General features: G+C 42.8%; 2 protein-coding genes across 7 annotated transcripts in view; both read left to right on the top strand.

The window, feature by feature from the left end:
- Positions 1-25328, top strand: part of nbr1b (NBR1 autophagy cargo receptor b) — a 609335-nt gene that overhangs the window by 88565 nt on the left and 495442 nt on the right. For all 6 annotated transcript variants that reach the window (XR_007938740.1, XR_007938739.1, XM_051941286.1 and 3 more), the window contains exons 3-7: positions 13002-13020; positions 13131-13153; positions 16596-16784; positions 21575-21652; positions 22497-22762. Coding sequence is in view for 4 of the 6 variants with exons in the window: in XM_051941286.1 (XP_051797246.1) it covers positions 13002-13020; positions 13131-13153; positions 16596-16784; positions 21575-21652; positions 22497-22762 (575 nt within the window). In the remaining 2 variants the exon portion in view is untranslated. The remainder of the gene's footprint in view (positions 1-13001; positions 13021-13130; positions 13154-16595; positions 16785-21574; positions 21653-22496; positions 22763-25328) is intronic.
- The window catches only part of LOC127531607 (general transcription factor II-I repeat domain-containing protein 2), a 308653-nt gene that overhangs the window by 55437 nt on the left and 227888 nt on the right, over positions 1-25328 (top strand). The window lies entirely within an intron of this gene.

Below are 25328 nucleotides of genomic sequence, written 5' to 3'. Positions count from 1 at the left end.
GATGAAAAGTTATCAAAAACTCAACCAGAAGCCAAAAGGTGTGGCCATGGCGGAGCCTCAAACAACTGATCCTTCGCCATGAAACAGGAAGTGGTGTCTAATTCTTCTCAACATGCTCCAATCTGCCTGAAACTTTACATGTATGATGACAGTCATGTCCTGATGTCATCCACATAGGGATATTCATTGACAGTCATAGCGCCACCTTGTGGTTTCAGGAAATAGACATCTTTTACACTTTCATGCCCTATTGTTACCCGGTTGATCATATTCACTTCAAATGCAGTGACAACAGCTTAAACACATTGATGATGCATCCCAGTGAAAATGGTGACTTGTCATCAAAGGGCGTGTCTGTGGCGGCCAAACCAATTTCGATGTTTCGCCATGAAAATTTAACGATTCATATCTCAGCTGAACAAGATCCTATCTGCCCCAAACTTCACATGATGGACACCAGGTCCAGTCTGAAAACATCCACACTCATAAATTCTGAAAAAGTCATAGCGCCACCTGTTGGTAATAGTAAGTTTAAGGCCTTATATTTTCAGGTACAATGGCCCCAAACGTGGTGATATCATGCTGGAAATTGGTCAGTCGAGTCTTCACCTCTTGACAATCCCACATTGTCAAGGGTGTGACATTTCATGCAACGCTGTTGCCGTAGCAACCAAATATCGCCATGCAAAACAAAGTGCTATTTGACAGGTTAGAAATACGCCAATGCTCACTAAAATTACCACACACATCACCATCGACCCAAGGAACGACACCGTATGCATCTCGGCACTGCACATGCTATAGCGCCCCCTACAGTATTTTAACAAACAGCCCCCCCAGCACATTTCACCTACATCCATGAAGTTTGGGAGGCTTATAGAGCACATCAGGACGCACAAAAAAGCCTCTTGGAGCCATGTCCTAAACCCAACAGGAAGTCGACCATCTTGGATTAATTGTGAGATTTTTGATGATTTTTCTCATTTTTGAGAGTTAATACCTCCTAGGGGATAAGTCCAGGAGACCTGAAATTTTGTCAGTCCACACAGCAGGACTTGGTGATGAAAAGTTATCAAAAGTTTAACCAGAAGCCAAATGGCGTGGCCATGGCGACCATCAGCGTTTTGATGCTTCGCCATGAAACATCAACTGCTGTATAACTCTCCTCTGCATGCTCCAATCTGCCTCAAACTTTCCATGTGTGATCACAATCCAATCCTGATCACATCTACAGGCCAACAGACACTCTCAGTCGCGGCGCCACCTGTTGGAGGGACAGTAAATGCTGTATAACTGGCCTCTACATCATCAAATCAGCCTGAAACTTTTCATGAGTGATCAGAGTCCAACCCTCATCACATCCACTGTGTGAAATAAACTCTGAGTGACAGCGCCACCTGGTGGATAGACAGGAAATGCTCTATAACTGCTCTGAACATGCTACAGTTTGGCTGAAATTTTACATGTATGATTGGACTCTGGTCCAGATGCGATTCAGAGGCCGACATACACTCTCAGTCACAGCGCCACCTGGTGGACGTGCGTGGATTCACCGACCAGCGTGGATGCGAGGACCCGTCCATCGCTGCTTGCAGCTTTAATTATTATTATTATTATTAGGGTCCGAGCACCGAGGGTGCGAAGGACAGGCGGTGCCAGGGCACCGACTGTCCAAGGCACCAGCGGTGCCAAGGACCCTATTGAAACCCTTGGGTTTATTATTAGGGTCCGAGCACCGAGGGTGCGAAGGACAGGCGGTGCCAGGGCACCGACTGTCCAAGGCACCAGCGGTGCCAAGGACCCTATTGAAACCCAAGGGTTTATTAGGGTCCGAGCACCGAGGGTGCGAAGGACAGGCGGTGCCAGGGCACCGACTGTCCAAGGCACCAGCGGTGCCAAGGACCCTATTGAAACCCTAGGGTTTATTATTATTATTATTATTATTATTATTATTATTATTATTAGGGTCCGAGCACCGAGGGTGCGAAGGACAGGCGGTGCCAGGGCACCGACTGTCCAAGGCACCAGCGGTGCCAAGGACCCTATTGAAACCCTAGGGTTTATTATTATTATTATTATTATTATTTTTTTTTTTTTTTTTTTTTCTCCCGTAAAGTAAATTGGCTTTTTGGCGGCCTTATCATACTCCAAAACGCGTGAAATTTGGCATGCACATCAGGACTGGCGAAAAATTTGATATTTTATGGGAGTTGCGCATGTGCGTGGCAAAATGGCTCTATAGCGCCACCTGCAAACTTGAAAAAGTAGTCATTAGGCCAACTGCCACAATGTTTCATGTACAGCTACAATATTTGGTGGGCATATGCAGAACATCTGGACACACCAAAAAGTCAATTACAGCCACGCCCTAAACCCAACAGGCAGTCGGCCACCTTCAATTTGCTGTAAATTTTTCAAACTTAATCGCTCCTCGGGAAATGACTTGCCTTTTTGGCGGCCTTATCATGAACCAAAACGCGTGAAATTTGGCGTGCACATCAGGACTGGCGAAAAATTTGATATTTTATGGGAGTTGCGCATATGTGTGAAAAAATGGCTCTATAGCGCCACCTGCAAAATTGAAACAGTGGTCATTAGGCCAACTTCCACAATGTTTTATTTACAGCTACAATATTTGGTGGGCATATGCACCACATCAGGACACACCAAAAAGTCAATCACAGCCACACCCTAAACCCAACAGGAAGTCGGCCATCTTGAATTTGCTGTACATTTGTCAAAATTTATAGCTCCTAGTGGATAAGTCTGAGAGAACTGAAATTTGGCCAGTACATGCACCAGACCTTTCTGATGAAAAGTTATCAAAAACTCAACCAGAAGCCAAAAGGTGTGGCCATGGCGGAGCCTCAAACAACTGATCCTTCGCCATGAAACAGGAAGTGGTGTCTAATTCTTCTCAACATGCTCCAATCTGCCTGAAACTTTACATGTATGATGACAGTCATGTCCTGATGTCATCCACATAGGGATATTCATTGACAGTCATAGCGCCACCTTGTGGTTTCAGGAAATAGACATCTTTTACACTTTCATGCCCTATTGTTACCCGGTTGATCATATTCACTTCAAATGCAGTGACAACAGCCTGAACACATTGATGATGCATCCCAGTGAAAATGGTGACTTGTCATCAAAGGGCGTGTCTGTGGCGGCCAAACCAATTTCGATGTTTCGCCATGAAAATTTAACGATTCATATCTCAGCTGAACAACATCCTATCTGCCTCAGACTTCACATGCTGGATACCAGGTCCAGTCTGAACACATCCACACTCATAAATTTTGAAAAAGTCATAGCGCCACCTGTTGGTAATAGTAAGTTTAAGACCTTATATTTTCAGGTACAATGGCCCCAAACTTGGTGATATCATGCTGGAAATTGGTCAGTCGAGTCTTCACCTCTTGACAATCACACACTGTGAAGGGTGTGACATTTCATGCAACGCTGTTGCCGTAGCAACCAAATATCGCCATGAAAAACAAAGCCCTTTCTGACAGGTTAGGAATACTCCAATGCTCACAAAAATTATCACACACATCACCATCGACCCAAGGAACAACACTGTATGCATCTCGGCACTGCACATGCTATAGCGCCCCCTACAGTAATTTTAACAAACAGCCCCCCCAGCACGTTTCACCGACATCCATGAAATTTGGGAGGCTTATAGAGCACATCAGGACGCACAAAAAAGCCTCTTGGAGCCATGTCCTAAACCCAACAGGAAGTCGGCCATCTTGGATTAATTGTGAGATTTTTGATGATTTTTCTCATTTTTGAGAGTTAATACCTCCTTGGGGATAATTCCAGAAGACCTGAAATTTTGTCAGTCCACACAGCAGGACTTGGTGATGAAAAGTTATCAAAAGTTTAACCAGAAGCCAAATGGCGTGGCCATGGCGACCATTAGAGTTTTGATGCTTCGCCATGAAACATCAACTGCTGTATAACTCTCCTCTGCATGCTCCAATCTGCCTCAAACTTTCCATGTGTGATCACAATTCAATCCTGATCACATCTACAGGCCAACAGACACTCTCAGTCGCAGTGCCACCTGTTGGATGGACAGGAAATGCTGTACAACTGGCCTCTACATGGTCAAATCAGCCTGAAACTTTTCATGACTGATCAGAGTCCAACCCTCATCACATCCACTGTTTGAAATACACTCTGAGTTACAGCGCCACCTGGTGGTGGATGGGCAGGAAATGCTGTATAACTAGTCTGAACATGCTCCAATCTGGCTGAAATTTTACTTGTGATTAAACTCTGGTCCAGATGTGATTCAGAGGCCGGCACACACCCCCAGTCACAGCGCCACCTGGTGGACGTGCATGGATTCGCCGACCAGCGTGAATGCGAGGACCCGTCCATTGCTGCTTGCAGCTTTAATTATTATTGTTGCTGAGCAAAAATCATGGCACTATAGAATGTGGCCATTTAATATAGATATACACACAAACAGAATGACCTTGCACAATTGAAAACCTGTTGAAATCATCAAACCCAAAGAACCGCAAGCCCAAAAACAAAGCAAATTTGTTTGAATTTGTGCAACAAGAATAAGCTGCTGTGACAGCAGAACAATGTCAGAAGCTGGTGGAGAGCATTCCAAGACACATGGCTGCAGTCATATGAAAAAATGGTTTTGCAATCAAGTACTACCTTCTGGATGTAACAAGTGATTAAAGAAAACATGGAATGCCCACAAGCACCGTTTTTGGCAGTACAGTGCCATAGCTATAGATGTAAGAACTGATTCTGGTTATTATCAAGAAAACCCTAGAACAGGGGTCAGCAACCTTTAACAGTCAAAGAGCCATTTCGACCCGTTTCCCACAGAAAAGAAAACACCGGGAGCCGCAAAATCCTTTTGGCATTTAACCCCTTAAGCTTCAGTGTACCGCCGGCGGTACACCTACTAATTTGCATAGGAATTTCAAGAATGTCCGACGGCTGCAAACGCGATTATACAAACACTATACGCCGATGGAAAGCTTAGATTCTCATGAATCCGCCGGTATAAACCACTTTCAGATGCGATTACTACAGCGGGTGAGAAAAACACATTTGTCCGACAAAAACGAATATTCATCCATCCGTTCTCTATACACGGCTTCAACACACACAGCGCGACTCACATTTCCGGGTTTATTATTACACACAAAAAAAAGATTCCACAAAAAACGGCCATAATCCAACCTTTTACATCCAGATGACACAAGCCAGTAAACTATTTTTTCCAAAACATGTCCTGAAGTCGGTATAAAATCCCCGAATCGGTCATTTTCAAGGAAATGCACCTCGCGATACCTGTCCAATATTCCCCGTATTTTTCGTAATTTTTTTTACGAAAAATACGGCGAGTGTCGGAGATAGACGGCTGGGACGCATATTTTGACAGACGAAAATTTAAAACATTTTATTTTGATGTTACAAGATCACCATAATCTTCAAATTTAGAATTACATTTTTAAAAATTAACAATCTAAAATAAAATAATTTTTTATTAAATAGTTTGCTGATTATTTATTTTCCAAAACTACAGGGAGCCACAACAGAGGGATGAAAGAGCCGCATGCGGCTCCGGAGCTGCGGGTTGCCGACCCCTGCCCTAGACAGAATAGCTAGAAATCAGCTCTGAAATGAAACTCCTATGAGCTATTTTTGTTGTCATTTTATTTGTCCAAACAAATGTACCTTTAGTTGTGTCAGACATTAAAATGAGCAAGAACTTGAAGAAAACAAGGGTGGTCTAATAATTTTTTCCATGACCGTATGTGTAAATTGCTCTTTTAAAGGTCTGTTGATCAGTTCATCAGTTTTTGCAAGGACTTGTCTTGCCAGTGTTAAAATAAGTATTCTCTCCATGCTTTTACTTTGAAAGAGTTTTTCTATTGTTACAGGCTTTTATTTTTGACACCATTCCAGTGGCATGGGAAGTGTTTATCTAAGAAGCGGTTTTTGACATGAGTAAGATGCTACCGAAAAGTCCGAAAATTCATGAATAGATGGAAGAAAAACTAGACGAGCCCTCAGTAGATGGCGTGGTTCTGCCATCTACTGAGGGCTCGTCTCGTGGTCGGTTATGGCGAGTTTCAGTAGATGGCATTAAATACTTGCATATGACTCTGTATCAATTTTGATCATCCCACGTATATCCCTTCCTACTTGATCTGCTGACCTGTAACTCCACACCTGAGCAAGGGACCTTAGACTGATCTTCAGTGCCAAGTTTGATTATCCTGTCTTCAGCACTTGCAGATATATCAGAACACACACATACAAACATACATACATACATACTTACCCAGCCAGCCAGATACCGCACCGAATGCAGTAACCCCGCTGACGTTCGTCAGGCGTGGTTAATGATTGCACTCAGAAACACCCCCACAATTTCATCAATTGTTTCTTGTATCATTTCCGTCGGATCCCGTCCGGCCCCGGTCAGTCAGTTGTAGGATCACAATCATGTGACTGTCAGCAGGCAGCTGATGTAATGTTCATTTGTTGCCATGGGTACAGTGACGTTGTGCTGGCTACTATCTCGTAATGGGAAATCCTTAACAAATCCATGGATCCAGACTATAAGCCGCATCACTGCCAAAATCTAATCACTTGGTCCTTCTGTCATTTCTGACCTTCCCTGAAAATTTCATCCAAATCCGTTCTTGAGTAATGTTGCTAACAGAGCAATGAAGAGGATGGAAAGATGGATTCACAGCCTCTGAACCTGTTCAACATCTCCTCAGCCACCTCCTCTTCAGCTACTTCCTCCTCCATCACCTCTTCTGCTGGAACCATAACTGATTTAAAGAGCCATTCGCAGTTTCACTGTACTGGCCGTGTGTATTTAGACTTGCATGGCGTAATCTTTGAGACAAGCATATGCTACTGGCAGGATCAACCAGGAAGGATTCACATATGCCAATCGTCACATAACTCCCCCACATTCCTTGACAGAGTAACAACAGGGTTGATGGAAACTGTATATTGGAAAATAATTTACTGTGATGACTGTCACTACTTATTATTATAGTAGTGTAATAATAAGCTAATCTGACCTTTATGACTGACAGATATCTTTTCCAATCTAACAAGCTCATTTTTTATCAGTCAGAAGACTATTGTGGAATACAAAAGAACAGTGTGTAATTAAAGCACATAGAAAAACATGGACATGTTAACAAGGACAAAAGAAAATTAGCACTTCAAGGGGGGCATCTTCAAGATTATATTATTGCCATGTATGCATGGGCTCATGTATGTAAACCAACAGCTCTTCAAATTTCTACCGACTATTGCACCCTAATCCAATCCAGTTCTCGTGGACAGTAGCAGGATGCCTTTGCCCTCTGTGAGGCTTCTTTGTGTCTAATGTCGCTCTTGCAGTCTGAAGGGTGCATGTATCACTTGTTTACATCAGTAGTGTGAAATGTAATGGGTACTAATAGAGCCACTTTGTGCCATTCTGTGGGACTTTCCATTCAACCTTCATTTGGTTGAAACAACCACCTCTGAAAGAAGACTCTTGTGATGGTCTCTGTTGGCTATAATGCATGCAAAAGTCAGAAAATGACTGAGAAAATTTTGATTTCGAAATATGTGGAAACAGAAACTCAGATCCAGATAATTTTTAATTGCCAATCTAACATCACCTACAGTCTTGTGTGTGCCACAGATAGTGCCCCTTTCATGACTGGCAAGCACTGTGGCTTCACTGCTCTTCTTAAGGAGCAGGTCTTGCATACCCTTACAGTCCAACGTGCCTTGCACCACCACAACTTTGTAGCAAAATATACTGTACTGTTAGTCCACCTTGTTTGCATTTCTTGAGGGCCATCATGTTCCTGGCAGACTTTTTGAAAAGATGAATTAGTTCACATTCGAATCTTAAGGGCAAGGCAGAATATTTGCCTAATTCACATATTGGACCAATTAGCAAAAGAATAACCAGTTCAAAATCCGTGAAAAAAAGTTTGCACCACGAACAATTTACTGGTTGCTGCACCTCTGGCTTGGGCAGAAAATGAGTCACTTATGCCCGATGTTACCCTACTGGCCAGGAAAAGACCAGACTGCCTCTTCTTGCCCTCCTAACAACATATCCTACTACTACTACTACTGCTTGTACAGCTATTCTACAGCTACTATTAATCGTCTGGTATTTGATTGTCCAGCTGTGAGCTTGTGTTAGTGTTTTGCTAGTGGCTAACTAGTTAGCTCTCATAGACTCTCAACAAGATTTAATAATGAAAAACGAGCCAAAAACTATTCTTACCTGTGGAAAGTTATTCCAAGTTTCCTTGTCTTGATCGTCTGACGTAGTGCGCAACTGTATGCACCACAATGAGCAGGCATTCTTCTTGTTTTAGTTTTCGTGCCAGTGACATCAATGGAAAATAGTGAAACTTTGCCCCCGCTAGCTTAGTGTCTCCATAGGCACGCCGCTCAGAGGGGCGTGTCGTATCTACTCTTCATATCTATGGTGATACTTACCTAGTGTGATTGTGGAGGGCATTCGCAACCTCAATAGGTTTGACCCCTGCAGGGTCTTGATAAACCGGCCCAAATGCAATAGTACAATAATTAACAGTCATAATAATAGAATAGAATAGAATTTATTGCCATTTGCACAGGTACATAACAGTACAGTTACACTGGAATTCTGACTCTGAGTCAGAATAATAATAATTAGCTAACTTGACTCGGAGAGCCACGCAACGTCGCACACAGGGGAGCGTCATCGTGACAAATGAAATAGTGATATCAAACTCAGTAGGCCTCTACCCCATTGGGGTTTGAACCTTAACCCTTGCCACTCAAATGACGCTCTAGAGCGTCTTTTGAGTTGCGACGCTGTAATCAAAACAAAGCAGGAAAATGAAGCGTCAAGGAGTCTCCCTTTAAACTTGTCCTGAAAGTGCAGATTTTGAACTTTCTACCAGTTTTTGTATCATGTTGATCAGCCAAGTAAAACCAGAGATATGATCAATAATTAACGCCACATTTTTTTACCGAACTTCACCGTATTTCCAGTGTCTTTTATGCACGGCGAAACTTTGGACTTTGGACTCAGCAGATAGTCCTCTCTGCTGAAAGCATCTGGCTAGAAACGCAGACTCTTGGAGTTATGCTTGGTGTAGGAAGGAAAATGTGGACCAGATTTTCACAAACCTGGCGTTCTCTGGAGTAAAAACGCAAACTGGATTTCCCCAAAGGTGACTGAGAAACTTGGAGCTGAGTGACAGAGACACTCTGACGGGGAGCGGCCCCCAGCCTCTGTGTTCATAGTAAGAGAGTGGAATGTTCTAGAAATACACAGAGGAGAGATGGCCAAAGTGCAGATTTGGAACTTTCTTTTATTTTTTTTTTAGTCAGGTGATAGTTATCACTCTTTGGGAGAGCAGCACGTCCTTCACTGGCTTTGGCCACAGATCACTCTCTCTGCTCAACACCAAAGATGCACAGAAAATGAAGATTTTGTTTCAGATGTAATATATTACTACTACTACTAATACTAATAATAATAATAATAAAACAATAACAATAATAATTATAATAAAAATAAAATAATAATAATAAAACAACAACAATAATAACATTCATAATAAACATATTCTGGCAATGGAGAACACCAGGACTCTGGATTCTCCCTATGGTCCAAAAGACTGTTTCTATTGTTTTTGTCATTGTATAGATTGTGGCGGACAGGAAAAGCTTTTTAGAATGGCACAAATTCATTTATGTAAAATTTTATTGTGACTCCTCATGATTTTGTAAATAGCTGTGCAAAAACACCTAAAAAAAATTACTGCATTTTAGTGCAAATGGTGGTATATAACTGTGTTTACTGCTAAATTTGTACACTATTTTATGACAAGCAATTTATATTTACATTATAAGTTCTGAAAAAGATTCATTATGGTGTCCACCGCAAAAAAATCTAACTTTTTTCTACTCGGACTTTGTATTTTTTTCTGATATTTTAGGTCAAGTGTGTCCATTCATTATATCAAAATGTATAAAGAATAATAGAATCACACAGGTGAGGTTGTGCTGAAAAAAAAGATACCAAGCAAAGAAAGATCAACAGCTTTTAAGGTGAAATATAGAGGTAAAATCAGAATTAGTCAAAAATGGACCTAAACCCCCTAAGGCAGGGGTCGGCAAGTAGATGTGGCTTCGGGCCAAAAAGTTTGTAAACAATCGAACAGCGGGCCAGCCTGCGGGGGGGGTGCGCTCCGATTCCGCGAGCGGGGGGGGGGGGGCATACCGCGAGCAGCAGAGCTTCTACAGCTGATCGCTGCTGCTTGGGACACACGTCTCAATTCTGATCACAGATGTATTAAAAACACTCCCGAGACACACACGTTTTGCACACACTGTTGCTCAGTGAAATGTGGCTGGTACAACTGTGTAGCGCGAACGCGGAAATGCCTGGCAGCAGCCGACCACGAGAGTTTCGTGTTGCGGTGACGGACTGGCTTGGCTCCGTGCCAAATCAAATTTTCAAAATCATCTGGAGGGCCAGATATTATTCCTGACGGGCCAGTTTTGGCCCGCGTGCTGCCAGTTGCCGACCACTGCCCCAAGGGTTAACAAAGTGACACAAAGTCAAACCCAAGAAATCCTGTAACTAACTTCTACCAAAAGGGCTACCACAAAGTTTTGAATTAAGGGTCTGAATACATTTGTAAATGTGATAATTCAATTTCTCTTTTTTAATTAATGTTCGAACTTCTAAAATTATGCAAACACTTCGGATTATTGAGCGAGCAAGATGGAGAAAATGTATAGGTATGTACACACGTGGACAAAATTGTTGGTACCCCTCAGTTAAAGAAGGAAAAACCCACAATTCTCACTGAAATCACTTGAAACTCACAAAAGTAACAATAAATAAAAATTTATTGAAAATTAAATAATCAAAATCAGCCATCACTTTTGAATTGTTGATTAACATAATTATTTAAAAAACAAACTAATGAAATAGGGCTGGACAAAAATGATGGTACCCATAACTTAATATTTTGTTGCACAACCTTTTGAGGCAATCACTGCAATTAAACGATTTCTGTATTTGTCAATGAGCGTTCTGCAGCTGTCAACAGGTATTTTGGCCCACTCCTCATGAGCAAACAGCTCCAGTTGTCTCAGGTTTGATGGGTGTCTTCTCCAAATGGCATGTTTCAGCTCCTTCCACATATGTTCAATGGGATTCAGATCTGGGCTCATAGAAGGCCACTTTAGAATAGTCCAACGCTTTTCTCTCAGCCATTCTTGGGTGTTTTGGCTGTGTGTTTTGGATCGTTGTCCTGTTGGAAGACCCATGACCTGCGACTGAGACCAAGCTTTCTGACACTAGGCAGCACATTTCTCTCCAGAATGCCTTGATAGTCTTCAGATTTCATCGTACCTTGCACACTTTCAAGACACCCTGTGCCAGATGCAGCAAAGCAGCCCCAAAACATTACTGAGCCTCCTCCATGTTTCACCGTAGGGACAGTGTTCTTTTCTTCGTATGCTTGGTTTTTGAGTCTATGAACATAGAGTTGATGTGCCTTACCAAAAAGCTCCAGTTTGGTCTCATCTGTCCAAAGGACATTCTCCCAGAAGCTTTGTGGCTTGTCAACATGCATTTTTGCAAATTCCAGTCTGGCTTTTTTATGAGTTTTTTTCAGCAGTGGTGTCCTCCTTGGTCGTCTCCCATGAAGTCCACTTTGGCTCAAACAACGAGGAATGGTGCGATCTGACACTGATGTACCTTGGCCTTGGAGTTCACCTTTAATTTCTTTGGAGGTTGCTCTGGGCTCTTTGGATACAATTCGAACGATCCGTCTCTTCAATTTGTCATCAATTTTCCTCTTGCGGCCACGTCCAGGGAGGTTGGCTACTGTCCCGTGGGTCTTGAACTTCTGAATAATATGAGCCACTGTTGTCACAGGAACTTCAAGCTGTTTAGAGATGGTCTTATAGCCTTTACCTTTAAGATGTTTGTCTATCATTTTTTTTCGGATGTCCTGGGACAATTCTCTCCTTCGCTTTCTGTTGTCCATGTTCAGTGTGGTACACACCTTTTCACCAAACAGCAGGGTGACTACTTGTCTCCCTTTAAATAGGCAGACTGACTGATTATGAGTTTGGAAACACCTGTGATGTCAATTAAATGACACACCTGAGTTAATCATGTCACTCTGGTCAAATAGTTTTCAATCTTTTATAGAGGTACCATCATTTTTGTCCAGGCCTGTTTCATTCGTTTGTTTTTTTAAATAATTATGTTAATCAACAATTCAAAAGTAATGGCTGTTTTTGATTATTTAATTTTCAATAAATTTTTATTTATTGTTACTTTTGTGAGTTTCAAGTGATTTCAGTGAGAATTGTGGGTTTTTCCTTCTTTAACTGAGGGGTACCAACAATTTTGTCCACGTGTGTATAGGTCAATAATGTCTGTGAAAGTGAAGCAATCAAAATATCTTCAAAATGCATTTACACAGGCTGCATCCTGAACAATCCAAAAACAGCAGATGAATTCATTTATTTTCTGAAGCTTTTAGAATCATGTTAAAACAACAGATCAACTCACAAAAATACTGTTGATTTGTTTCCTTTCAGACTGCACAAGAGTCCCAACAGTCTGCTTGGAAGCCAAAGTTGTCAGTTTGGCACATGTGTCTGTACCAGGGCTATAGCTTCTTTCACTAGCTGACTACAGTTTTGTTCAATTCAAATGGGTTGTGTGTGAAAACATTTAGTCCATCAGTTTGGCAAACTCCGATAATAATACAAATAATAAATCATGCAGTTGAAATTTGAATAAAAATGATAATCAAATAATCTTACTCGGAAGCATTTAAAAAAAATAATCAGTCTGTCTAAAATTGGTGCAGTGGCCCATTAATTTTTCAAAGTGTATTACAAACGTACAACTCATATTGACGTCATTGTTTTCTCCTTCCCCCTTTCCCTAGGTGTCCATTAACAGTCAAGGTAAGTAAACATTACCATACAGTTCAATATGCTAAACAAACCAAAAAACAATCAAGGTATTGCATGTTTATTTTGTGGTAAAATACATCCTGTTTCTGCTTTTATTTCAGGGGAGTATGAGGAGGCTTTGAAGGTAAGCTGATTTAAGGTTTTGTTACTACTCACATTTATGCATGTATGGCAAAAGTACTGAACATCACACTGTATTTCAGCTCACTTTGCAGTTGAATTTGTGTCAGTGCTTACATGTAATCCATCCATCCATCCATCCATGCATTTTCTTCCACTTATCTGGGGCCGGGTCGCAGAGGCAGCAGATGAAGCAAGTCATTCCAGACTTCCCTCCTCTCAGCAATTTTTTCCAGATCTTCCTGAGGGATCCCAAGGCGCTCCCAGTCTAGGACAAGATACATAATCCCTCCAGCAAGTTCTGGGTCTGCCCTGGGGTCTCCTCCCAGGTGGACATGTATGGAAAACCTCCAAAGGAATCTTCCCTCTAGGCATCCAATGTCCAAACCACCTCAGCTGGCTCCTTTTGATGCGACGGAGCGGCGGTTCTACTCCAAGCTCCTTCCGGATGTCTGAAGTTCTCACCCTATCACTAAGGCTGAGCCCAGCCACCCTGCAGAAGAGGCTCATTTCAGCCACTTGTATCCGCGATGTTGTTGTTTCGGTCACTAATCAGAGCTCATGACCGTAGGTGAGGGTTGGAACATAGATGGACCGCCCTGCGGTTCAGCTCTCAATTTACCATAACAATTCAATACAATGCCCACATTACTGCTGCCACCAAACCAATCCGCCTGTCCATCTCACACTCCATTTTTCCATCACTCGTGAACGATATTCGGAGATACTTAAGCTCCCTCGCTTGGGGAAGCAACTCCCCCCCCAAACCGGAGGAAGCAATCCACCAGTTTCCGGCAGAGAACCATGGCCTCGGACTTGGAGGTGCTGATCTGCATCCCTGCCACCTCATACTCGGCTGCAGACTGCTCCAGTGCGTGCTGAAGATCACGGTCTGAGGAAACCAACAGAACCACATCATTTGCAAAAAGTAGAGATGCAATCCTGAGGTCCAAACCAGACACCCTTCTCACCCCGGCATCGCCTTGAGATCCTGTCCATGCAAACCACAAACAGGATCGGAGACAAGGAGCAGCCCTGTCGGAGTCCAAAATCCACAGGAAACAAGTCTGACTTTGTGCCAAGTATGCAGATGCAGCTCTCACTTTTATTGTACAGGCACCGAATGGCTTGTATCAGCAAGCCCGGTGCCCCATCCTCCTGCAGTACACCCCACAGAGCTTTTTGGGGGACATGGTTGTAGGTCTTCTCCAGATCCACAAAACAGATGTGGACTGGCAGATCAAATTCTCATGACTCCCTCAGCAAGAGTAAAGAGCTGATCGACCGTTCCACAACCAGGACTGAATCCATATTGCTCCTCTTGAATCTGAGGTTCGAAAACCGGTCAGAGCCTCTCTTCCAGCACCCTAGAATAAAATTTTGTGGGGAGGCTAAGACGTGTGACAATCTAGCAGTTGGAACACACTCTCTGGTCCCCCTTTTTGAAAATGGGGACCACCACCCCAGTCTGCCATTCCACAGGCACCGTACCCGATGCCCATGCAACATTGTAGAGACATGTCAGCCAAGACAGTCCAACGATGTCCAGAGCCTTCACCATCTCAGGTCAGATCTCATCCACACCTAGCACCGTGCCACTGAGGAGCTTCTTACCTACCTCGACAACCTCTGAAACAGGCATGGACGGAGGTTCCCCGCTTCTGCCTCCTCTGCAGAGGATGTGCTTACCAGGTTCAGGAGTTTCTCAAAGCTCTCCTTCCACTGCCCGACAATGTCCCCAGTATGGGTCAATAGTTCTCCTCCCGATACAGCCTAAGCAAAGCCCTGCCTCCCCTTACTGAGGTGTCGAACAGTTTGACAGAACTTCCTTGAGGCCAACTGAAAGTCCTTCTCCATAGCCTCTCCAAACTCCTCCCACAACTGATCCAACGAGTTGACAGCTCTGCTACTCTCTTTACCCAAGTGTCCGAGACATACGGCTGCACGTCTGATGACACGATTATGAAGTCAATCATCAACCAGGTACACTTTTGAGCTACCTTATGGTCAAACGTATTTATTTTGGCCAGTCTATGGCTAGCACAGAAATTCAATAAAAAAAGCATCACTCGGGTTAAGATCAGGCAGTCCATTCCTCCCAATCACCCCCCTCCAGGTTTCTCCATCATTGCCCACGTGAGGGTTGAAGTCCCCAAGGAAAACTATGTCCCCAGGCAGTACCCCTTCCAGGACACCACCCAGAGACTCCAAGAAGACCAAATACTCTGAACTGTTGTTCGATCCACAAGCACAGACCACAGTCAGAGTTTTACCCTCTGCAACACGTAGCCGCAGAGAGGCGACCCTCTCATTTCTAGGGAGAACTCCAACAAATCGGTGCTCAGCCAGGGGCTCGTGAGTATTCCCACACCAGCTTGGTGCCTCTCACCCTGGCAACTCCGGAAAAGGAAAGAGTCCAACCCCTCTCCAAGATTTTGGTTCTGGAACCCTTGCTCTGCATGGAGGTTAGCCCATCTATATCTAGCCGATATCACTTCACCTCCCACACCAGCTCAGGTTCCTTCCCTGCCCATGAGGTGACATTCCACGTTCTCAGAGCTCGTCTTCGCCAGCAGGGGGTGGTGCGCCTTCACGCCCGCTCCTGCCTACTGCATGGTACAGATAGCTCCTGACCCTGACTTCCAGCCCAGCGAGTGGTAGGCCCACTGAGTGGCAGCCCTGTGTTACTTTTTTGGGCTGTGCCCATCCGAGCACCACAGAACACCAAGACGTGGCCACGAGATCCTCTTTGATGAGCTCCCCCCAAGGCCTGGCTCCAGGAAGGGGCCCTGGTTTCCTTGATCCAGGCGAGGTGGCAGCTTTCTTTATTTTTGCTGTCATTGACTTTTCTGAATCGCTGTTTTTCTAGTCCCTCACCCAGGGCCAATTTGCCTGGGAAGACCCTACCAGAGGCTATTGCCCCCGACAACATGTCTCCTAGGATCACTGGGACACTCAAACCCCTCCACTGTGTTAAGGTGGCGATTCAAAAAATTTAAAAAAGGGGGTGCAGGGATTTAGTATACAACTGCAGGCCAGAAGATTCTGTCCCACAGAGCCATATACATGCTATGTCACCTCCTGGATCTTCACAAATCCATGTGGAGTCTTTAAGGGAGCACAATTAGATGTCTCATCATTACAACTGGCTGAGAAGTCCTAAGCCTAAACCAAACTCTATGTACACAATATAGTAACCTTAGTGATAATGAAAACAAAAACACTGCAATCCCCTGGACAATGTTTTTATGACCGGGTTGCATAGTTATGGTCCTTGCCTACCTAAGATGCACCTTTATTTCTTAAAGAGGTCCATTTTCTTTTGTTTCAATGTCCTGTGGTGGCAAATGTAACAATGGCACTCTCAACAAAGTGCTTTTGCTGTTTTCAAGAGAAAAAAATGTGGCTTTGTTTAGACATTGACAACCTATTAACTTGTTTCCCAGAGTGCAGCCAGGCAAGGAAACCGCCTACACATGAATGTGTATGAGATTCGAGGACAGCCAGCAAGGGTCACCACCACCAAGGCCAGTGGAGCAGAACCCAAGAGGGGCTTCAGACCGCCACAGCATTGCCCCACCCTGGCTCAAGTGGTCAGCCGCAAAGTCCAAGCTGTGGTGCCAGAACAGGCCATGGTAAGACTCCAGTACTCAGGGTTACATGCCAGGCCCATACTGCATTTTTTGTTCATTCACCATTCATAACACCTTGGCTGCATCTGAAAAGCTTTTTAGTTGCATTGATTGTTATTTTGCTCAGAGTGAAAATGTCGTCCATTGACATTTTATGTATGCATATGAGCACACTGGAAAGGTACTGTGTACCTTCATCTATTCTGCTACTTCCAAATGTGCAGTGAAATCAGCAATAAGTGCCAGTGGGTCATTCACAATGGAAGTCATACATGTCCAAGCCATAACTGAATTATCACCATGTGTGGCAGATGAGCTTGCACTCTGGGTCATGAGCTGTATATTGTTATCTACACTTTATTCTTTCCTTTATTTTGATAGGAACTGATGCTTTGGTAAATGAATTCTCTGTATTGTTGACAAAGAAACCTGTTATACAGGACTTCATTCTGGATGTACTGGTAAACCAAAGAGCTTTTTTATCAACATGCAAATGATATTCTGCTTATCCACAAGACTTGTGTTCCGTGGTTTTACATTTTGTAGTTTTCCTGTGAGCACTTATTTTGTAAGGATGACCCCAACTTTTACCTGCAACCTAACCTCTTTGCTCCTCATAAGGACGGACAACTCTACGTCAAACTGAATGGCAAATCTCAGTCAACTCTGAACCATGTACAAATGCTTTGTCCATTACTTCACCTGTTAAAAAGTTCAACTGAGCCTTTCTTACTGTGTAGCATATTATGTAAGGTGCTGTGTTTGGTAAATTTTAATTGAATTGGTAAACGGTACCCCACAAACTTTGCTGTTCCAGTCCCATCAGCTGGGAATGCATAGACACGTAAGGAAGCTATTGAGTAGCATTATATATAGTGTACACATAGCCTTGTGATAGACTGGTGACCTTTTCAGGGTCTCCCCTGCCTTCACCCTAAATCAGCTGCAATGTGAAGACAATTGATGGATGGTTGGATGGATGGATGGATGGATGGATGAATAGATGGATGGATGGGTGCATAATGTACACAAGGCTTGGGACTTTATTTCACCAAATCGGTGTTTTCATTTTATTTATGATTTTTATTCACTTGCTGTAAGCTAAAACTTTTGTTTTTCCAAGTGAACTTTTTGGACCTTGTTTCACTTTTTAAATAGTTGTGTATTGTACTTCACACTTGTAAAAGTAGGTGATGTCACCCAGCACGTCTCCAATAGGCTCCTATTTGTAGTCTCAAATCCCATTTCTACCGTTACCTGAATTTCTTAGCCACATCAACTCTCATTAGGCACACACTATTGGGCTAATTAGCTGGCTTATGTAATTGGTGAGCCAGCTTGCATTTGTCATATTGCATTCTAGTCTAGCGAATAAAACAATATCACAGTGTGCACATGCAGCATTCAGTCTGTTTCTTCCTGTTTTCAATTTTTGTGAGAACAGAAAGTTGTACTTCACACTTGTAAATTGTTGTGGGAGTGATGAGTAGCTAAAGGCTTGCCTTGCTTAGAACAGGATATTTAGATGAGATGCTTAACCAGAATGAACATAATATAATTAGGGCTGCAGCTATCAGTTATGTTAATAATCGAATATTCTATTGATTATTCTGGTGATAACTCAAGTAATTGGATTCTGTGCTTGACATGCAGATTACAGCATCAAAAGAGGAAGTGAGCGCACTGCGCAACAGAAATAATGCAGACATCTGCAGTGTATTGCTTAGTACATGGATTTTGTACATATATAGTATAGTACAGGGATTTTGTACATATATAATATCATGCAGGGGTATTCAACTAAAAGTCAAAGCCATGGGAACCCCAGATGCATTTAGCTGGTGATGCAGAAATCGTACGAATATGTTTTGTTAGGTCCATTTAAACTGCTAGTACTGTAGCTGAAAGAATACAAATGAGAAAAGTGATTAGTTTATTATTTTTTTTTGCAGAGAATATTCAATCAGTAACATTGATCATTATGAGACGGTGTCAGACCTACATGCACTGCAATACCATATCATATTTGAATATATGAGGTTTGACAGTTTTATTGTGCAGCTGTCAGTTAGAAGTACCGTATTTTCACGACTATAAGGCGCACATAAAAGTCTTAGATTTTCTTCAAATTGTGCGGCGCGCCCTATGGTGCAGTGCGTCCTGTGTGTGTTGTTGTTGTTGTAAGGCGGACGTAGACCAGGTGGTTTTTTCCACGCATCACCATCGCTGTTGATCTGTGACTCTATGCGTGCCCATCTCACAGCCGATGTGAAAAAACAAGTGAAGCAAATGAACTCTGAGCTTGCTGTCATTCCGGGAGGCCTGACAAAGGAACTCCAACCGCTGGACATCGGTGTGAACCGGCCGTTCAAAGTAAGGCTGCGAGCGGCGTGGGAGCGATGGATGACCGATGGAGTCCACAGTTTCACTAAGAGAGGAAGGCAGCGCCGGGCGAGTTACGCCACAATTTGCGAATGGATTGTGAATGCTTGGGCTAACGTGTCTGCTGGCACTGTTGTTCGAGCTTTCGCAAAAGCCGGCATCGTTTCCGAGGCGCCGCACGGCACGGAAAGTGACTCTGACAGTGAAGAAAGTGAACCTGGCATGTTTGATGGAGGTTTAGCGCAGCTGTTCAATTCAGAAACAGAGGATGAGGACTTCCATGGGTTTGATTGATGACGATTACCGGTAAAAAAAAAAAAAAAAATGTGAATACCAAACTCAGTTTTGCTCCCGCTCTATTTTTAAATACGCACACTTGTGTGCTTGTTTTATCTGTGTTTTACCATGCCCGCGCCTATTGATGATTAAAAAATGTTAGTACTCTGTAATCAATACTTAAATAAAGCACAACCAAACTCAGTTTTGCTCCGGCTCTATTTTTAAATACGCACACTTGTATGCTTATGTGTGTTGTTGTTGTTGTAAGGCCGACGTAGTTGAGGACACCATGAGAACGTTAAAGGGGGAAGTGTGGGCGTGGATTGTATATAAAACCCTGGCCATATAATCAGGTGCGCCTTATGTGTGTTTTAAATACAGTAATGGCACACATAACTGAGACTGCGCCTTTTGGTACAGTGCGCCTTTTGGTCGTGAAAATACGGTAATCAGATGCATTGATCAGTAAATTAAATACATTATCCATGTTTAACAGTTTTCTACCAGCATTCCTGTCTAACATCATTTCTAGTAGTAACTTTCTACCGTAATAGTTTTTATGTTCCTCATTGTTCTCCATTAAAACAACCTGATGACGGAAGCAGCTGAACACAATCGGGACATTGTGCCAAGTATTCTGTTTGTGTGGACGAGTTTGAAACAGAAAATCTGAGTTAAAGAAAGTTGAAAACCACCTTCAAATTTGTTATCTCTGACTGAGGTTTTTGTTTTTGTCGATTCACACAAAGAAAGCCTGACTGTGTCAAACTGTCATCGTAGTTCAACCTCTGTTCTGATAAATGCTGTAAACCTAGAAAAGCTGCACCAGTTAAAATAGAAGCATCCAGTCAAATTTAAAATCCCCTTATAATTTATGGATTATTGGTCAGGATCTGTATAGGATGAAGTCTGGGTCCAGAGTAGGACCTTGGTTCACTAGTTAGTGACCTGAAGTCTCGTATTATTGGATTAAACGATTTGGGAATTGAGGAGAATGCACCAAGTATTCAGTGATTGGAAGGTACTTGCATGCACATGATGATGATGATGACTGCGAAGACGATGGCAAAGGTGGCGACGGTGCGGATGGTCCGGTTGGCCGAGGGAAGCGGGTTGGAACCTCAGTGGACAGAGTGGAGCCTAGGAATGATGGATAGCACGTAGACTTCAATAATCAGGAGAACTCAAAGTGGTGCTTTCAGGCATGGTCTTTTAAAACAGATTCTTGCATCTCATTAAGGGAGGGGGGCTTCTGGGCCAACCTCTGTTGGGGAGGGCTGAAGTCCAGATATCCCTTGCATAAATACATTGGCAGATAATGTTCTAATGTCTGCAACTCCCAAATATTATAATATGGTGAACATGGTTTACCTAATTGCATTATTGACAGACAGGGGATCAGAATGATACCAAATATGATTATGTAGATGGCAGACATGCTACAAATGATCATATTGATACCAATCAAAAGAATTAAAAGATTAAAGGCAAGATGTAATGTAGATTGATCTTTATGTTATTGAAGAGGTCATTTGTTCTGTAAAATGAATGTACATATGAAGGACTTGAGTCCAGAATTGTGGGATGATTGTCTTTGTTAGTTCTGATGTGGGTCCAGAGTTCCTTTGTCAGTGAATGGAATGTCTTTGAAGTTGTCCTCCAGGTTCCTGAACCCCTGCTTTGATGGCTCAGGAATCATCCAGAATGTCTATTGGCGACCATTTGGTCCCTTGGAGGCCTGATAGTGGCTGGGGTTTTAAACCAGTCTCTTGGTTGGAGAGAGGCCTAATACACATCTTGGGAGTCTGTATGGAGAAATCCTTTAAAGTCTGATCTCATGCTTTGCGCCCTTGTGCCAGACATGTCCCACATCTGCCATGGTGTCCTGGTGTCCCTCTTGCTCTGCTGATCAAAAGGGGAGCCAGTCTCCATCCTGTGGCTGCAGAGGTGGTAGGACTCCAGAGCTATAGGCGGGGAACAAACAAAACCCTGCATCTGGTTCTGTCTCACTGTTATATATAATGGCTGGTGGATCCTACAATCTGGAACACCTGTGGCACTCACACTGGCACTGATTTAATGAAGATATGAAAATGGAGTTTTTACTGAATGCATATTCTCTTGTTGATCAGGTGATTATGAAAGAAGTAAAAGGGACCAAGGAAGAAGACAAGACTCCTCCTGCCTGGTTCACATCGTACATGGAAAAGGTAAGAAGAACCTGATCTTTTTGATTTTGAATAAGTAACATTGCTGCCTCATCAATCTGTTAAAGCATTCTGTCATTCAGACATACTTTTATATAAATGTTTCACATGACAGCATTCAGACGGTTATTTAGAGATTTGACTGTACATGTGCGATATTAGTCATATGCAAGATTGAACGGTATATCAAGTGACATAATGCATGTTAATGCATTAATATACAACATAATCCATTTAATCTGTAATGTAATTTATTACTTAACTGCAGATTAAGAAATATGACTTTATTTATGACACTTCAAGTGGAGTCCCCATTGTGCCTGACTGCTCCTATCTCCATGTCAGGGATAATCATATTATAATTGTACATAAATAATTAAAGTAGTGTTGTTCAGTGTATTATGCTCTCAGACTCCTAAATACCTTGGAGTCCATCAGAGGTGTGTGTCTATCCTATTCTATAATGTGACAGCATGCAGTTTTGTGTGTGATTTTGGCATGTGAACTGTTTTTTGTAAATGGTTTTCCACATTTCAGCACCAATATTGGTGCTGAAATGTGGAAAATTTCTCAGCTCAAATTGCTTCATACAACTTGAAGTACATTCCTTGTGTGGTTCTACCTGCCAATGTGGCAGTTTGCAGTCCAGATTTGTTGTTGTGCTAAAAGTGATGCAAAAATGTTCTCAGGTCAGACCTACAAAGTAAATTTGCTCTTACATCATTTATGGAAAGGTTACCAGGGTGCTTTATCAGACATTCAGAAGCCATCAGATTAAGGAAAAGGAGGGCATGTCTAAAACATGTTTAAGACATGGAATGTCCTGTTCTCCCCTTCGTTGCTCTAGTTCAAGGACCAGGTGGTTCGCGAAGCAGTGGAGAAGATCTGCCGGGAGTTTTCTGGGCAGTGCTGCATCCACAAGCCCCTGGAGGGAGGAGGTGTAGGAGGAGGAGCAGGTGGAGCGGGGAGAGGTAGAGGGGAAGCAGCTGGAGGAGCGGAAGCCCAGCAGGTCCCTGAGGTGTCCTCCTCCACGCTGCCTGGATCTCCTTCTTCCTCCACTCCTCCCTGCTCCTCCTGTAGGGGCCAGACCACTGGAGGAGGCTACCAGTGCAGGTATGTGTTGTCGCGAGGCTAATTGCAAGCCACTTTGGATTAGTAATGAATATATAATGCGTAACAATCTCATTCAAAGTATTTTTTCTTTTATATTTTCCCACTAGATATGGCCCTAAAAATTGAAAATGAGAAAACTAAGAAAATGTCTAGTTCATGAAATGTGCATACTGATCTCTTCTGCTTTGTGGATAAGGGTATTCCTTAAATTGGATATGTCTTACAGGCAGTCAGCCTGTCTAAGGGTGAGCATTCCTGAGATATTGTAGTCATAAGCATAGCAGTTTGAATGGTAATCCCAGGAACTTCAGTAGAAAGCAACTGTCGTACAGTTGCTTCTGTTTACAAAGACCTTTGCTATATGCACCATGGGCTCTCCTGTGCCATCCATTCGAGCCACCCTCTACATGGAAGAAGTGGAAAGGGCTCCCTTAAAAGACGTAAGTGCTCTTTTAAGGGAACACATCCCAGCCATTAGTTCAGATATTTGGAGGATACCTGTGTTCAAATTAAAACCCAAGAAGTAGAAGCCTTCACAGGGAATTTTAACTGGATAGCAACTTCAAGTTCGAAGGGGAAGATGAAGAACAAACTGCTTTTTTTTCTAGTGTGCTATGCATGTTGATGTGGATGGAAGCCTCAACATTGAAGTCTACAAAAAACACTACACAGATAAACCAATATTTGCTGTTTGATTTCGACCACCCACTGAAACATAAGCTAGGAATCACCACAACCTTACAGCACCGTGCTGAGAACGTTTCCATCAGTACAGAGGGAAAGAAGAAGGAACACGCTGACATTAGGAAAGCACTGCAGCTATCCTAACTGGGCCGTCATCAAATCAAAATAAAGATCTTTAAAACATAGCACAACAGCAAACAGAAGAAAGGTGTCATATATGGAGCTAAACAGGTACGGTATAGGTTGCCATTGAGAAAAAAAAAGATTTGTCACTGAAAATAAAATTTGTCATTGAAAAAAAAAGATTTGTCATTGAAAATGTCTGTGCTTTCAAAGACAAATTTTTTTTACAGACAATTTTTTTCAGAGACCTTATTTACCGAAAAAATTTTCTTTCAAATTTCTGTCTCACTTTGGCATAGAGGGGAGGAGTCTGAGGGGTGTAACAAGGAGCACCTCATTTACATATTTTTTGCATATCACAGAGCGTCATCCAGAACTCGTTGGTCGGTGACTGACATGACGGCAAGAGCAGGCAACACAGTGTTTTAATATGAAAATAATACATATGTATGTATTTTGAGGTTTCTAAGATTGTCATACAATCTTTATTTCATGTTTTAGAGGCATTGATTTATTGACAACTGTAGTTTGTGACGCAGTTGAACTGTAGTGTCTTATTCTTAGTTCTATCAGAGGATCCACAAAAACTTAGCAGAAAGTAATTACTGAAAAATCACTAAACCTTGCAGAGGACACCACCTAATGGACTGTTTTATAAGACCACGTTTTATCTGAATACAGCTGAGCTCATAAACGGGGATGAATGGATTTCTAGTTTTGTTATTAACATTACTAAAATAGACTAGTCTACATTCTACATACAGAGCTGCTGTTTGTCCTCCAGCATCCAGAGGTTTATAGTCTGACAGTTCACAAATATAACTATACATTAATATAATTAACCTGAACCTCACCTGTGCCACGTGCTGTACATCATTAATTAGTGATCTGCTATATAAAGTTATAGTGAACGAACGAGGTGCTGCACAGTGGAAACTCGGGCTGCATCGTGTTTTTATCGTTCTAGTGCTTTTAGTGTTTTACTTGTCTTCGTTCTCGATTACGTTCTCGTTTTGCATTGTACAGACATTAAGGAGAGGAACGACTGACACTGTGGGATGCTATGATCTCTGGCTCTGCTGTAAGCTACTGTGTGGTGTGCTAGTTAGCTAGCCTAACCAGCCAGTCTCGGGCTTGGGGCAAACTCTCAAGAACTTCCAGCTGTATGTGTTTGGAGCTATGGTGGCACTGTGTGCTCTGCTTGTGCTGTCCCTGCTTATTGGAGAGCTCCTATGTATCAGTGAGTTTGGATCTCTCATCACTAACAATGTTGTGCCAAGAATTTATACGAGAGAGGCTCTGCTCGCTCTACGGCCTGAAGGAAAAACTCCGCCAGCGAACCTCCCCGCAGATATCTCCTGCAGTTCTGCCAGGAGAACAAGACGGAGAAAAAGAGGTTGGAAAGGTGGCGTCAGACAACGTGTTCGCCAGAGAGGCAATAAGCCTCCTCTCCCTTCTGTCATCCTAAGCAATGTGAGGTCCCTTCGAAGTAAAATGGATGAACTACATCTACTGTCAAGATTCAGCCATGAGTACCGGGAGGCTAACATCATGGTGCTTACTGAAACTTGGCTACGTGAGGATATACCCAGCTCTACCCTTGATCTTGAGGATTTTTCATTACTTCGTTCGGATCGGGAAGAAACGTCTTGGAAGTCCAGAGGAGGAGGTCTATGTCTCTACGTGAGTAAATGCTGGTGCAGTCAATACACAATCAGAGATAAGGACTTTGACCTGAACCTTGAACAGCTTTGTCTCT

Source organism: Acanthochromis polyacanthus, chromosome 21, assembly GCF_021347895.1.
Source record: "Acanthochromis polyacanthus isolate Apoly-LR-REF ecotype Palm Island chromosome 21, KAUST_Apoly_ChrSc, whole genome shotgun sequence".
In the NCBI taxonomy this organism is placed as follows: domain Eukaryota; kingdom Metazoa; phylum Chordata; class Actinopteri; family Pomacentridae; genus Acanthochromis; species Acanthochromis polyacanthus.
Note: the sequence above shows the minus strand (reverse complement) of the source record. Positions and strands in the feature narration are given on the sequence as shown.